Below are 15345 nucleotides of genomic sequence, written 5' to 3' on the forward strand. Positions count from 1 at the left end.
TGCAGATCAGATCCATGCAAAGCAGGCTCGCTGCTCACCCCCCATAACTGTCGTGGGAGTCCCAGGACCTCCACATGCGGGGCCTGGAGACTTAAACACGAGGATCCATATATACGCCTGAGGGGCAGGGACTGGGCAGGGGAATAGGAGACATGGGCAGAGAAACTGAGGCAGGAGCGCAAGCCTAGGTTGGGGGGAAACTATGACTCAGAAGCCACCCCTACCCCTCCCAGGCCTGGCCTGCAACAGATCAGGCCTGCTTAGGTCAGGTCCCCTCCCAACCCAGGTGCATTTTCCAGGGCAGTGGCATCTGACTGGCCCAGGCTGGGCTGGTGCCGCCCCTTGGCCAAGTGAGGGTGGGCCTCCCTGTTAGTCCCACCAGGACTGTTAGTATTCATCAGAGGGTGTGGTTATTCCCCAAAGCAAAACTCCTCTGTTTGTAGCCAGAAGGAAAGGAGATGGAGGCCAAGAAAGCAGACCCAGCCAATGGAGGTGCCAAGAGGGGTGGATTTGATTCTGGAGCTCAGGTCTGGGCTGGGAAGGAGATGTGGCACCTGGGAGAGGAGGTCCTCTGTGCACCTGGGCCCACAGGCCAAAGTTAATACCTGGAAGGGATGGCCTGTTCCCGTAGGGGCCACTGTGACCCTGGGCCAACCAGCATGGGCTTTTTCTCTCCTCGTGTTTTGGGCACTGCTGGTCACACCTCAAGTGTCTGACCGAGTCCCTCTGACACTGTGGCCTGGGGATACCAGCATCAGTGCCCAGGTGGGCTGATGGTCAGGAACAGGGCCTGGGGTTCAGACACACCTGTGCTCAAGTCCCAGCTCTTCCATATACTCAGCATGAGCGCTGGGTACCTTCCTTTCCCACTCTGAGCCTCAGTTTCTTCATCTGTAAGATGGGAGGCCTAAGGGATGAGATGGGGCGTCAGACAGGGAAGATTGGCCTTCCCAGGTCAGGACCCCAGGCTTCTCCCCAGCCTCCCTCCCACAGACTCTAATACTTGAATGCCTGGTGTGTTGGCCACACCTCACCATCCCTTTTTGCACTGTTCAGTTTCAGGCTTCACTGCCTCTCACCTGCACCACTGAGTCACTTGAATGCCACCTATCTTGACCGAGCACCCACCGTGCGTGTGCGTCAGGGGGCCGGGCCCTAGAGTACAGCGGTGGGCGAGCCAGCCTCCTCCTGGAGAGAACACAATGCCAGGAGACCAAGGCCAGTGTGAAGTCTGGGGGACTGGGGAGGCCCAGGGGTCCCAGGGGTCAGGAGGCATGCCAGGCAAGCAGGTGCAGCGTGTTCGAAGGTGTGGTGTGTGGCTAGCCCTGGGGTAAAGGGGCCCTCACCAGGACACATCAGAAAGTGGACTTTGCATTCAAACCATGGCTGGGCCACTGTTGGTTGCGTCCCCTCAAGGGGTCACGGGGTGAGCATGCCCGCAATCCCACCACCTGCCATAGCCCTGGGATGTGTTCAGGTGTTCCAGGGGCCTTTCGTCTTCTCAGCTATGTTTGATGACTGAGCTCGACCTTCATTCAGCCTGAATGGATAGCACCAAGACAATAACAACATACATCGGGGCAAAGGGGGCATGCACATCAATGAAGCATTTTTTCAGTGTCCCACTGTAATTTTATTCATTGGAATAATATTGCTTGTATCGTGTCATATGTGCAGTTTTCTCTCCTGCCATTTTCACTTCGTTACATCATAACCATTTCTATGTTATCACTGAGTCCTCATAACTGTCATTTCAACGGCAACAGAAACTCCACTAATGGGTATGTGACAGCGTCCTGTCCGTTCTCCTTCTGTTCATCATCTGTGGCGTTCTGCATTTTGTTCACTGCTTATAATTAACACCAAACCAAACTCCTTTCCAAAACTTTTCCTCTTTAGATTATTTTCTTGGGATAAATTTCCAAGGATTTGATTAAGGTGAAAGAACACTCTCAAACATAAGGCTCTTTGCACATCGAGTCAAAGGGGCTGTGATGGTGTATAGCCCTGCCCAGCAGTGTTTAAAGGGCTGTTCCAACATGCCAGACAGCACTGGTTGTTTTGTTGTCTTGTTCATTTAGTGGGTATAAAGCAGACACCTACTGGAGTCATACCATGCACTTGTCTATCCACACACACACACACACACACACACACACACACACACACACACACGGAGTCCCAGACCCCCAGGCAAAGCAAAGAGAGATAACTTGAAACAGCTCTTTAGATGGGGCACAGACGGAGCAGCCCGCCAGCCCGCTCGGGACCTCTATGCCGGCCCTGTACTCCCAGCTGCTGCTCATGTACACCATGCAGGCTGTGTGCTTAGAAGCACACATTGTGGAACTACTGGTGATTTCAAGGATTCTCAAGGGAAATTGTGACAATAAACAATTTTCCCAGCATCATTGGCTTCTTTTAAAATTGTGGTAAAATACACATAACATGAAATTTACTATCTTAACCATTTTTAAGTGTGCAGTTCAATTGCATTAAATACATTCACATTGTTGTGCAACCACCACCAGCATCCATCTCCAGAATTCTTTTTAGCTTGCAGAACTGAAGCTCTCTGTGAATAAAAGTAACTCCCCATGCTCCTCCTCCCCTGGGAGCCACCTTCTACTGTCTGTCTCTATGAACCTGACTACTCTAGGAGCTGCATGTAAGAGGAATCATACAGATTTGTCCTTTTGTGTCTGGCTTATTTCACTCAGCATTAGAGTCCTCAAGTTTCACTCGCGTGGTAGCACGTGTCAGAATGTCCTTCCTTTTTAAGGCTGAATAATAGCCCATCGTATGTATACATCACATTTTGTTATCCATTCATCTGTTGATGGACAGTTGAGGTGGCTTTTTAAAATTACCCCGATAGCTAGTGGGAAGCAGCCGCATAGCACAGGGAGATCAGCTCCATGCTTTGTGACCACCTAGAGGGGTGGGATAGGGAGGGTGGGAGGGAGACGCAAGAGGGAGGAGATATGGGGATATATGGATATGTATAGCTTATTCACTTTGTTATAAAGCAGAAACTAACACACCATTGTAAAGCAATTATGCTGCAATAAAGATGTTAAAAAAAAATTACCACCGGACATCCAAACAATGGATTACTGTGGGACAGTTAAAAAATAAAAAGCATGAGCATGCTCTGTCCTGCCATGGGAAGATTTCCAAAATGTACTGTTAGTGAAAAGAGCACAGGAGAGTGTGTGCAATACACTACTTTTTGTGTAATAAAGAAAGAAAGGAGGGAATATATATATTTATATTTTCTTGTCCTTGTATACAGAAGGACAGAAAAATAGGTAAGAAATTAATAAAAGCAGTTACTATGGGAGAGGGTGAATGGGGGCCACTTCCGCAGCCCGTCTGTGTTCCCAGTAGGCTGGAGCCCCTGCTCAAGGGAGGAGGATGACACCTTCGGGGAGGGGCGGGAGGAATGTGAGGGCAGTACCGTGGCTCTGACCGCACCCACCCTGTCTCAAAGGCATACCCAGATGCAGGAAGTCATCATCCCCTCTCCCCTTGCCCGGGCACACCCTTCAGAGCCTCAGTGGTCCAGTCTCTCTGCATGCCCCAACCCCTTGCCAGCTCTGAGAGGTCCTGTCCATCTGCAGCCACTCCATGCATGCACGCATGAATGACCGTCAGCAACAGCAGGAGACACCAGAGACTGCAGCAGGGGGACAAGCCCATCCATCCACTGATACTCAGGCCAGGGCCCAGCTGGCAACACGATGGGTGCTTGGAGGTGGGAGGGCGACATTGGCCACCCATCTGCTCTCTGGGCATCCCTGTGAGTCATAATGGTTCTGGCCCCCAGCTCCACGCAACCCCTGACCTCCAGTGTAAACTTGCTGCTTCGGAACAGAGCTGGGTCCAAGCCCTCCCCCCTTGCTCGTGTGTCCGGCCCCCCACACCCGGCCCCCAGGACCAGGCCAAACCTGAGGTGTTCTGGATGCTTCCCAGTTCATCTCTTGAAGTTGTGGCTTCCCGGCTTCCCCAGAAAGGCCCCTCTGCAGCCCCTCTCACATTGTCTGACAGACCACCCTGAGCTACAGAGAGGTTTCCAGAATCGCCTCCACCTCCACTACTGGCTCATCTTTCAGAAAACTGGGATCTGGGACAGGCTACAGGGAGGAGGTGCCAGGCGTCTGGCAGGAGAGAGCGGACCTTGCTGGCCTCAAGAGCGTTCTGTCTAGTGGAACTGGGCTCCGGTTCTGGGCTCTGGGTGTGGGGCAGAGGCAGCGCCCACCCCAGAGTTAACCACCATTCCCTGCAGGGCGGCCCCCGTGTGCCCTCATGTGTAGCAGCTTTCCCACTGGGATGGACAGGAGACAATTTTGTGAAATTTTACAGTTTCATCAACTGAAAATTGAACACTCACAACTTTGCTGGAAAGGTGAAATAAAGCTGCGGCTGTCCCTAGGGCTGGGACTGTCCAGGCCGCTGTCCAGACTGGTTCCCGCACCCTCCCTGCACCGTAACCCAGTCCCTGCACGCCCTGGGGACGGCCCTCTGCGGGGCTCCTTCTGATCCCCAACATCAGCTTGGACTCTCCAAGTCCCTCTGTCTTTACTTTCAGGGCCAGGTCACCAGGGAGCAGGAGAAGTCAGAAACAGCCTGGGGCCAGGCTCTGCCATGGGGGCAGCAGGGGTGAGGTGAGAGGGGCAGTGGGGAGGCTGCTTCCTGGAAGGCCCCTGTGGTGAGCCTGCAGGACTCCACAGTTAACGCTGCGGGGGCTACTCGAACATCGTGTGGGAGATGGTTAAACAGTCACAGGCTTGGCCAGGACTCGTTGCCACGAGTGCCCCAAAGGCTTCGTTCAGGAAGACTGGCCAACAGGCATATGTGCAGAGCCCGAGGGAGGAAGCACTGTCCAGTGCACACTCGTGGACGGGTGCCTGCTGCAGGCCAGGACCTTGACTCAGTGCTGGGTCAGAAGACATGTGTGCTCTGGCCCCACCTGGAGGAGGTCTGGCTGGAGACCTTTCTCTGTACCAGGCACCAGCAGCACCCCAAGCACTCCACAGTGCCGACAGGGAGAATCTGCTGATGCCCATCGGAGGTCAGGCCCAGCCTTGAGGGGTTGCTGCAGGGAAACAGGGAAGGTCCCACCTAGGGGGAGTCACTTCAGCCACGTGCAGAGGGATGGAGGATTGAAGATGGTGGGAGAGCCTTCCTGCAGTGGGGGAATAGCTGGACAGGTCAGTGGGCCCTAATCACAAAGAGCCTGGAAGGCCAGGCTATAGAGGACAGTCATTTGGCTGCACCTGAGAGAAACTCAAACAGACTCATGTAATGGAGCAGTCCACAGAGCAGCTTCGGGCACAGCAGGATCCAGGGCCTCACCCACTGAACTCAGGAATGTGCTCACTTTCCTGGCTCCTTGAGGGACAAGATGGTCCCAACAGTTCCATTCCACTGCTCAGGGACCCAGGGGAAAGAGCTTTCAAGTGCCACAGAAGTTCTAGGATTGCATCTGAGCCCTCTAGCTTGGATCAGGTCCACCCCTAATTCATTCCTGTGGCCAGCGGCAGGGCAAATATGTTGATTGTCTAACCCTGGTCAAAAACAACCTTCACTGCGAGTAGGAGTGGATACTGGAAACAGTCAGCCCCTAAACGGCTAGGACTGGTAATGGAAAAGAGATGATTCCTGGGGATGCAGTGGCTATGGGGTGGGAGGATCCCTCCCTGGCAGCCCTCCCAGGAGGTGATCACTGGGCTCAGGTGGGCACAGAAGAGCCTATGGGAGGCAGGGCCTGCCCAGCCAGGATCCCGGGGGACCAGCAGGTCCAAATGCCCCTTGCCATTGCAGGTAGGCATGCCCCGGACACTGAGCACCTCCGACATGGTCACTCCAGGCAGCCTCGGCCCACCCCACCCTGAGCCCACGGATGGTGAGCAGGCCAGGCAGCCCCTCCTGGATGGAGCTCCATCCTCAGCCTCCCTGGACGCCCTGATCGAGCAGCTGGTGCCCAAAGCTGACTACTACCCTGAGGTGGGTGATCCACCCAGTGGGGAGGAGGGGTAGCAGACTGGACTGTCTTCCACCAGGCATGGGGGAGACAGCAGAGCTGGGGCTGGCTGGGCCTGGGGGTGGAGTAGGCTGGGAGGCACGTCCTTCCATGCCCTTGTGAGCACATGCTGCCTTTCTCCCGTATCCCCCCAGAAAGCCTACATCTTTACCTTCCTGCTGAGCTCCCGCCTCTTCATCGAGCCCCGGGAGCTCCTGGCCCGGGTCTGCCACTTGTGCATCGAGCAGCAGCAGCTGGACAAGCCAGTGCTGGACAAGGTGAGAGGCAGGGCAGGGCCGGGGGCCCCCGAGTGTACTGGCTCTCCCCTGACATGCACTTGTGAATCAACATCTTGGAGAGGCAGCGATTGCTCCCGTTCTCCTGACAAGGAGCCCACAGGGGTTTCTGACTTGTCTGAAGCCCAGAGCCAGAAGGGACAGAGTCAGAACCTTTAACCCCAGTGCTGTTTTCCAGTGCCCTAGGGGAGCCCTTGAGCTCACACAGCCCAGACCTGGGCCCCCAGAGTCCCATGAGTAGATCCCCATCTGTGGCCTGGGATGGCCCTGCAGTGCCTGCTGGTCTCCCTGCCCCCAGCACCCTCTGTTCCACCCTGTCTTCTTCTGCGGGTCCACTGTTGGCTCAGCCTTCCCTCGGTTCCCCGTATCCTTTCCTCTGTCCCTCGCCATATCCCATGGGCTGCAACTGTCTATTTATACGTGTGTCAGTAGGGTTCCACTGTCCAGTGATAGAAACCCAGTTTCAACTGGCCTAAGGCAAAGGGACTTTACTGGCTCATGTAACTGCAAAGTCTCAAGCTACCACTGGCTTCAGGGGCTCAAACACCATTAAAACGTGGTCTTTCTCCCTAAGACCCCTTGCTTTGTTTTCCTCTGGGCCAGCCTCACTCTTGCTCAGGCAGGTTCTCTGCACGGTGACTGGTGGCCTCCGCGGCTCCAGGGTCATGGTCTACCCTTCCCAATCCTGTGGAAAGAGGATCCCGATAAATAAAAGCCCCGATCTCATTGGCTTAGCTTAGGCCACATGCCCCTCTGTGAGCCAATCACAGTGCATGATGGGGGTGTGCCATGCCCTGATTGGCCAGCACTGATCTGGGACCACTCCTGGAGCCCTGGGTCAGGATCAGCTGGGAAGGATGGAGAGGGGGACCCCACAGGAAAACTGAGATGCTGTCACCACAGAAAGGGAGATGGGATGACTGGCAGTTACAAACAAGAGATGACCCCCATTCCAAACGTGTGTCTGTCCCCCTCTGTTCTGCTGTGGTCAGCCCCCATCCCCATGTCCCGTCTCTGTCTCCTGGCGCAAAGAAGGCACGAGACCCACCCCGCCTCGGCCATTGCTGCTGCCCCTCGGACAGCCCAGACGCACAGTGAGTGGCTGAGACAGTGGCTGCTGTGACCCCCCCACCTCCCAAGCAACCCTCACCAAATGCAGACGACCCTCGGCTTGCCTTGCAGGCCCAGGTCCGGAAGTTTGGCCCCAAACTGCTCCAGTTGTTGGCCGAGTGGACAGAGACGTTCCCGCGGGACTTCCAGGAGGAGTCGACCATCAGTCACCTGAAGGACGTGGTGGGCCGCATCGCCCCCTGTGACGAGGTGGGCAAGCCAAGCGGGATTCTCTTCACCTTGTCTACACCCTCACACTCCAGATCTGAGCCTGTTCCTGGGCTGGCCTCAGGGTCCTCATCTCCCCACCAGCACACTGCAGCCCCTCTAAAATCAACCCCTTTCTGCCCCATCAGAGAATCAGGCACTGCAGAGCTGGCAGGGAGAGCAGGCCTCTGGCTCCAGGCCTGGTCTCTTGACCTTCCTCCTGTCCTGCTCTCATCAGTGGCATCAGATGGCAAGTGAAGGGCTCTTGTGGCTGCGTGGTCGGGCCATTGGTCAATGACCCATTAGGATGGCCTGGCAGAACCCTCTTCCCCAGTAGCTTGGAAGGCAGCCAGTGTACTGGCATCTGGTGCCTCTGCGCCCCACACCCTGCCCTGCTCTCCCAGCTGCATTACTCTGGGGAAGGCACTTAAAGGTGAAAGAGGAACAAAACTCCCTACTCCCTACCTCCCAGGATTAGGGTGAGAACACTGAGGGGGAGTGCATGTAGCTTGCCTTGGGAGGAGACTGAATGTGGCAAGCTGAGAGCTGGTGACATGCCCCACAGTGGGTCTGAACACAGAGCCAGCCAGAGCAAAGGAGAACTGCCAAGGCAGGCTGGGCACCAGGAAACTGTAAAGTCCAAGGCCTCACTGAGGCTCAGAAAGGGATGCCCTGCCCTGAGGTCATCTCACATAGCCAGCAAGTTAGTTGTTCTGAGAGCTCGGTGACATGAGGTTCATCTCCTCCTCCTCCTTTGCATCCCCGGTCTATCTGGGGATTATAACACTTGGCTTAGGTTGCAGCAGAAAGGAGGCTCAGGGAAGGCTCAATGACTGGGTGGATCAGGAGGATGAAGCGGGAAGGGGAGATGCTGACTGACTGGCTTTGTACATAGTTGGCTACGTTGATGGATGAGTCGAGGGGGAAAGAAAGATGTTTGGGCAGTTGGGTAGGCAGGGAGATTTATGGGGTAAGTGGATGTGGAGAGATTGATGGAAAGAAGTGGAGGAGAAAGGTAGAAATGATAGCTAGATGAGTGGGTAGATGGATGACTAGATGGACGGGAGGGTGAGTGAATGGGTAGGTGGATGGGTATGTGTGGGTATGGATGGGTGGGTGAGAACATGGATGGGAAGGTGGGTGGGTGCATGGATGGATGGATGGTGGATGGATGGATGGATGGGTGGGTAGATGGATGGATGGTGGATATATGTATGAAGGGATGGATGGTGGATGGATGGTGGATGGATGGTGGATGGATGTATGAATGGATGGATGAGGGAAAATGTTAGAATGGAGGGAGGAAGGATAGATAAGTGAATTGATGGATCTGTGGGTGGGTGACTGTATAAAAGGGGAGGTGCGCAATAACAGATGGGTGGGAAATAGATGGTTGCAGGGACAGTAGATGGATGGATAGATGGATGGAGCAGAGGGTATGTAGTGGGATGAGAGCCCAGTCCTCTGCTTTATCTCCCCCACCCCCACAGTAGGCCTTCAAGCAGGTGAGGTCTAAGCCATTGACAAGACGGATTATCTGCCCTTATCAGGCCTGCCTCTGCCATTGGCAGAGCAATTTCAGAGGCAGACCCTGCCATTCTGGCCACGGTGGCGTGGGATGGGTGTAAGTCCTGGGCTTGCTTCCTTGAGAAGCAGTGCCTCCTCACTGAGCCCTCAAGAATCTGTCAGGACTGTGCCGGGAAATCTTTTCTAACTACCCAGTGGATGAAAACAAGATACAACCAAGACCTATGAATGGGCTACTGAAAGCAGTCATCCACCAGGTGTGGATTTTCAAAGCAGAAATAACTCATTCAGGGCATTTCTCATTCCTTCCCTTGGAATCCAATTAGGTGTGCTGAGTGGTGTGAACTGGACCTGGGATTCCCTAGTCCCCATGCCACCCACCCAGGCTCAGGCCAGGGGTGCCCCATGTGTCTTTGTGATCCCCAAGTTGCCCTTCCCCAGAAAACACCTGCTCCAAGGGGATGTCCTGTAGGTGCTGGTTTCCCTCCCCTGGATGCTGTGGGTGGACTGCAGGCTGCTCCCCTCCCAGCACAGGCACAGTCTCAGCTGGGAAAGGAGCTGGTGAGCCCTGAACCAAACTGATGAGGCCGGGCCCACATGACTCAGAACATGAGGTCTGGGTCAGACCTTCTGAGCCCAGATCCCAGCTCAGAAACCACAGCTGTGTGACTTTGGGCAAGGTGCTTCCCCTCTCTGAACTTTAGTTTCTTCATCAGTCAAACGGAGATGATAACTGCTCCCACCCACACAGGTCTGCGGCAAAGGCCCTGAAGTCACGTGTGCTCGTATTTCAGCACTCAGTAAATGTGAGCTATGATGAGGAACAAATTCTTTCCAAAATTCAGGCACATGGGGATTATTTTTAACTTTTTTGAAACTTTTGTTATGGAACATTTCAAACATATACAAACATAGATAATAGTAACCATGAACTCCTGTGTGCTCACAGCCTAGCTTCAACAATTATCAACATTTTGCCAAACTTGTTTCTTCTACCCCCTCACACACTTCCCCTCCCTCCAAATTATGTTTTTAAATCATAAGCATTATATCTTTTGCTCCAAAAACATTTCAGAATCATCTTGTAAAAGATTTCTTACACAGAGATAGGATCAAATGATATAAAGTGTTGTGCATAATACAGTGAGATGAGCCCAAGTGTTTTCAGAACTGCGTGTCTTTGGGCAAGTTACTTAACCTGTCTGGACCTTAAATTAATTTCTGTAAGAGGGAAGATGATAAGCCCTCCCTCAAAGGGCTGTGAGGAGAACAATGTTGCTCGGGAACGTGGAGGAGGTGGTACAGGGCCAGGAAGGAGTGGGGCGTCCCCATCCAAGTGGCTGTGGAAGGTGACACCTTTCTCTTTCTTCCTGCCCCCCTGCCACTTCCTGGAAGCCTCATGTCCTCACTGTGCTCCCCACCACCTCTCAGTAACCGGGAACAAGGGGCTGGAGCGGCTCTGGGAAGGCCATTCTCTATGACTGTGGGTTCTGTGCTGCTCCGTCCACCCTCGGCTCCCGTCCTGGTAGGTTGCGCTCAGCAGTTACAGCTCAGGAAGGCCAATGCCGAGGCTGAGGGAGACTGGGGGATCGCAGGAAGGCCTAGAGGGTCACAGCCCCGGTGGGGGAGACAGGACAGGAGGACAGCAGTGCCTTGGCCACACCCACTGGGCTGGCCAGAGGAGGCTGACTGTACGGGCAGCCCTCCCTCCTCGCTCTGGCCTTGCTTTCCCACTCACATGGCTGTCTACTGGCTCCCGCCAAGGGCACAGGTGGTGGACCACTGACTCAGAGAACGAGCTGGCAGTGGGTGCAGAACTCCTGCCTGTGCAGGTGGGCTAAGCCCGTTGGACATTGGCCGTGGGCTGGCTCAGGTGGGAGCTTTCAGGAACTTCAGAAAACAAGGGCCCGTACTTGTCTGGATGGAAATGGATCCTAATCATGAAACGCTCGGTCCAAGAGAACTTGGAGGCACCTGGAGACCCATGGCCACCACCCAGGCCACCCTTGGACGGCGACCTCTACACTCACAGCCGGCTCCGTGCATGCAGCAGGCGGCTCTGTGAGAATGACAGAGAAAACAGCCCAGCCCCCATCCTCCCAGCTCACGGGCGAGCCACTGGGGGGGAGCTGAGCCATGCTGGGTGCACCCTGGCGCTCCACATGTGGGCTCCTGACAAGGAACACACTGGCGTTCTCAGCGGTAGGTCCCTGGGCCTGCCCGGATTCACTGAGATCTCCCAGACTGTGTCCACAAGGTGTAGAAATCAGTGAGAGAATGAGGGGAGGTCAAAGAGAAGGTCAAATACCTTCCCCACATTCAGAGGGGGAACAGAAGATTCAGGAAAAAACCAACAGACAAGCTTGAGGTTAACACTATTGGAAAATTTTTAAATGAATTAGCACGCAAGCAATGGCAATTGTTTGGAGTGAATATTGATTCAATAGAAACAAGTCCTGCTAAATTGTCTGCATATTTTTTAAAAATAGGGCCAGTGCCTGGTTCTATCAAACTGTAGCCACAGACGCACTGCATCCTTGACTTCAGTAGGGCTCTGAAGTCTGCCTTGGAGAGGCTGACTGACTAGAAGCAGGTGAAGGCCAGTTTTATCCAATCAGCAAATATGTGTGGGCCCCTCCTGTTCATGCTGGGGACCAGCAAAGAGTGACCCAGTGTTGCCTTCATGGAGCTGGTACTCCAGTGAGAGGCTTGGACAAGGACTGTGAAGGAAGGGCACGGAGCTCGGAGGGAGAAGGCTGTACAGGTCCTGCCTGGGTCATGGGGCAGGAGGGACAAGGGGTCAAAGGGATGGGGGAGTGCTCTGTGTCTGGAGCACAGAAAAGAGAAGCAAGGGCTACATGGAGGCCATTGAGCATGGCCAGAGCTGACCTCAGGGCTTCCAAGCCATGTCAGGCTCTTTGTCTTTGCAAAAGCAGGGAGGCAATTTAGGGAAGGAGGGTGCAGTGGTCAAATGTGCATTTTGAACAGAACACTCTTGCTACAGGGTGGAATGGAGAGAGGCTGGCATGAATGCATGGGGTCCACTGAGGAGGCCACTGCAGCCACCAGGGAAACGACTATGGCCTGGACCACATACACTGTGGTGGAAGACAAGCATGGAAATGCAAGAAAGCAAAATCAAGAGGGTTGGTGATGGCCTGGAGGGCCTGAGGGAGAAGGTGGTTTGAGGATGGCTCCACGTCCAGGTGCCTGACGCCACTGCTCCGTTCACCGGACAGGGATGCAGGTGGAAGAGGCAGCCCTGGGGAGGAGAGCATGACTTCTTGCATGCATCAGGTCCAGGTGGCCCCTCGCCCACATGGCTCTGGAGATCAGAGGAGAAGGTTGTCCGCACACGAATACTGAACGACACTCTGCACATGAACCAGAAAACCCAGGAATGAAGTACAGAGGATGGTGAAGAGAGGAATAGACAGAGGCAGGAGGAACCCAGCATGCAATCACAGTGCAGACAGCCAAGCCTGCAAACAGCCCAAGGCAGGAGAAACTGGGGAGCTGAGGCAGATGCTGCCTGAGAAACAACCCCTGGCTTTCATGACAGGAGGTCCTTTGTGCCAGTGAGAGTTAGTCTGGTGACAGGAGGGGAGCCAGATGGGGTGGTGGAGGGTTGAGTGGGAAATGCGGGATCTCAACAGCCAATGTAGCCACCTCTGGGCTGGGTAGCAGAGAGAGGTGGGGGGCTGGTGGAGGTGTCGGGGATCACTGGTGACTGTGTCACCGGGGCTGGCTCTGGCTGGACCTAACTCACTATCTTCCTGGCACTCAGATGAAGACCTGGGAGGCAGCATGTGTGCTGACCACACTTTTGGATACAGCAAAGCTGATACGGGTTCTTCCTTCCACTGGCGACAAAGGGAAGAGCTGGACCTCAGTTTACCCACACACTGCCCAGCTAACCCGTGGGTGCCTTCTGGGTCTGCCCCCCACAGCTCTGGGAGTTAGGGTTAGTGTTAGGGTTTGGGTTCGGGTTCGGGTTTCCTGTGTCCTGAGGGCTCTACCACAGCTGCCCTGGCCACTCCACAGAGAAGCACTTTCATAAGGGGCTGGGATGCCACCTCCGTCACCAGAGCTCTGGGCACCAGCAATGCTGGACCTCAGTGCTCCTTTGAGCCCCATCAGAGACTTGAGGAAACACTGAGGTCCCCCAGGCAAGCCCTACGCCCTACGCCCCACCTGAAAAATGCCTCTGGGTTTGCGTGCATGAAGGATGTGCACTTTTTCTATCTGAAATTACCTGGCAGTACTGACTGCCCACAGCCTTCTTCTGAGGCCTCTGGGACCAGGCCCTGCCGGGAACCTGTCTGCCTGACACCTTGCTGTTGCCGGGAGTCCGGGCCCCGGATGCCTACTGCCACTCCCAGGCCAGCTCCTGGCTCGAGGGGGTTGAATCCACCTCTGGGGGATCCATTTGCTGACCAGTCGGGGGCCTGATCTGTGGGCTACTGACCAAACCTTTGGGAATGGGTGGACATCTTGCTCAGTAAACCCAGCTAGTCTGATGCACCTTCCTTGGAAAGAGGGGCAATAATCAGTTTCCCCGTGGGGTGGGAGGGTGGTCCCTGCACCAAGCCCAGAGCATCTGAGCTGCATGGTGAGGGGCTCTGTCGGTACAGTAAATGGTTATCAAGTGTCCACTGCATGCCCAGAGCTGTGACGCAGAGAGGTTAACGCGGACTTCCCTGCCCCTGCCGAGCTGTCATTCTGCAGGGGAGTAAACAACCCCAATCATCTCCTGCAGTGGTCCCATAAGGAAGTCACACAGGATGAGCTGGAGACAGAGTGCCAGGGGCAGAGGATGAACAGCAAGGCTGGTCAGGGAAAGCCTCTCTAAGCTAGGCCTGGGAGACAGGAGGGGACCCCCATTGAAGCCAAGCAAAAGACTAGCGCCCAGGGCAGGGCCCATTCCACATCTCCCTCCTCTCTCCCTCCACTCCCTGGCGGTCCCCACCCCACGCTGCCCCCTCTCCCCAGACAGCTGGGGGGGGCTTGCACACAGCCACCCTCCCTAATGTGTGCTCTTCTCGGCTCCCACTGGTGATCCTGCAGCCTTCTCCCCAGCCAGCCTTGACTGTAGGCCCCAAACCCAGCCTGCCCTGGATTGGGTCCTGTTTCAGGGTGGGGGAGGTGCAGGCACACCTAGGAGCAGCCCATCCCTGACAGCCGGGGAGCCTGCCTGCCTCAGATATTAGATATGCGGAGACAGGTTTCCAGGCCTGAGCACCCTCTCTCTACCCACCTCCAGGCATACCGAAGGAGGATGCATCAGCTCCTGCAGGCTCTGCACCAGAAGCTGGCGGCTCTGGGCCAGGGGCCGGAAAGCCTGCTGGGCACTGACAAGCCCATCTCCTACAGGAACAAGCCTCCAGCCTCTATCCACAGGGAGCTCCTCAACATCTGCAGTGACCCCTACACACTGGCTCAGCAGCTGACCCACGTGGAGCTGGTGAGCAGGCCCACACCGCCCTCCACTCAGACCCAGAGCCTGGAACACTGAAAATAGCCGCCCATCCCCCCAACTCCCCATCTTGTCCCCCACGTGGTCTCAGCCTAACCCAGGGCCTGAGCCCATCACATCAGGGCCACCCAGGCATCTCCAGAGCACCCTGACTCTGGAGCAGTCTCTCACCACACCTGGGGCGAGGAACAGGAAGGCTGGAGGTACCAGCCCTGCCCAACTTTGACCTCTGGCCTGCCTGAGAGTCCAGGCCTGGGACAGAGGAACTAGGTTCAGATCCTGCCTCTGACACCATCTGATGTGATGTGTGATCCTCCCACATCTAGGGCCTTCCCCACCCGGGCCTCGGTTTTCCCCACCCAGGACTCACACAGTCACATTGTACCCACCCCAGCTTTCCAGAGAAGCGCAGACAGGCCTTCCTGTGTGTGAAAGGGATGCCCTGGCCTAACCTGCAGTATATTGGGTTCCTTGTAGATGCAGAGGCCAAAGGGGCCTGCCCAGAGAGAAGGGAAGCTGCGGAGTAGGGTTCTTTTCTTTTAAACCTCCATCATTTATGGCGCCCTTACTGCTTTCCAGGCATTATATTCAAGATTTACATGCACTATCTCATCTTCCCACCACCTTGCCAGATAGGTGCTATTATTATTCTCTTTTCACAGATGAGGAAGCTAAAGCCCAGAGTGTTTAAGTGACTTGCCAGA

At 55.1% G+C, this 15345-nt stretch overlaps 1 protein-coding gene across 8 annotated transcripts in view; it reads left to right on the forward strand.

Moving 5' to 3' along the window:
* RASGEF1C (RasGEF domain family member 1C) overlaps positions 1-15345 on the forward strand; it is a 105502-nt gene that overhangs the window by 67507 nt on the left and 22650 nt on the right. For 4 of the 8 annotated variants that reach the window (XM_036848893.1, XM_036848890.1, XM_036848892.1 and 1 more), the window contains 4 exons: positions 5827-6009; positions 6181-6303; positions 7504-7641; positions 14429-14629. In XM_036848893.1, the coding sequence (XP_036704788.1) occupies positions 5833-6009; positions 6181-6303; positions 7504-7641; positions 14429-14629 (639 nt within the window). In that variant the 5' untranslated portion in view covers positions 5827-5832. The remainder of the gene's footprint in view (positions 1-5826; positions 6010-6180; positions 6304-7503; positions 7642-14428; positions 14630-15345) is intronic. The other 4 variants (XM_036848895.1, XM_036848889.1, XM_036848888.1 and 1 more) reach the window with 2 other exon arrangements.

The sequence above is a fragment of the Balaenoptera musculus genome, chromosome 3 (genome assembly GCF_009873245.2).
Source record: "Balaenoptera musculus isolate JJ_BM4_2016_0621 chromosome 3, mBalMus1.pri.v3, whole genome shotgun sequence".
In the NCBI taxonomy this organism is placed as follows: domain Eukaryota; kingdom Metazoa; phylum Chordata; class Mammalia; order Artiodactyla; family Balaenopteridae; genus Balaenoptera; species Balaenoptera musculus.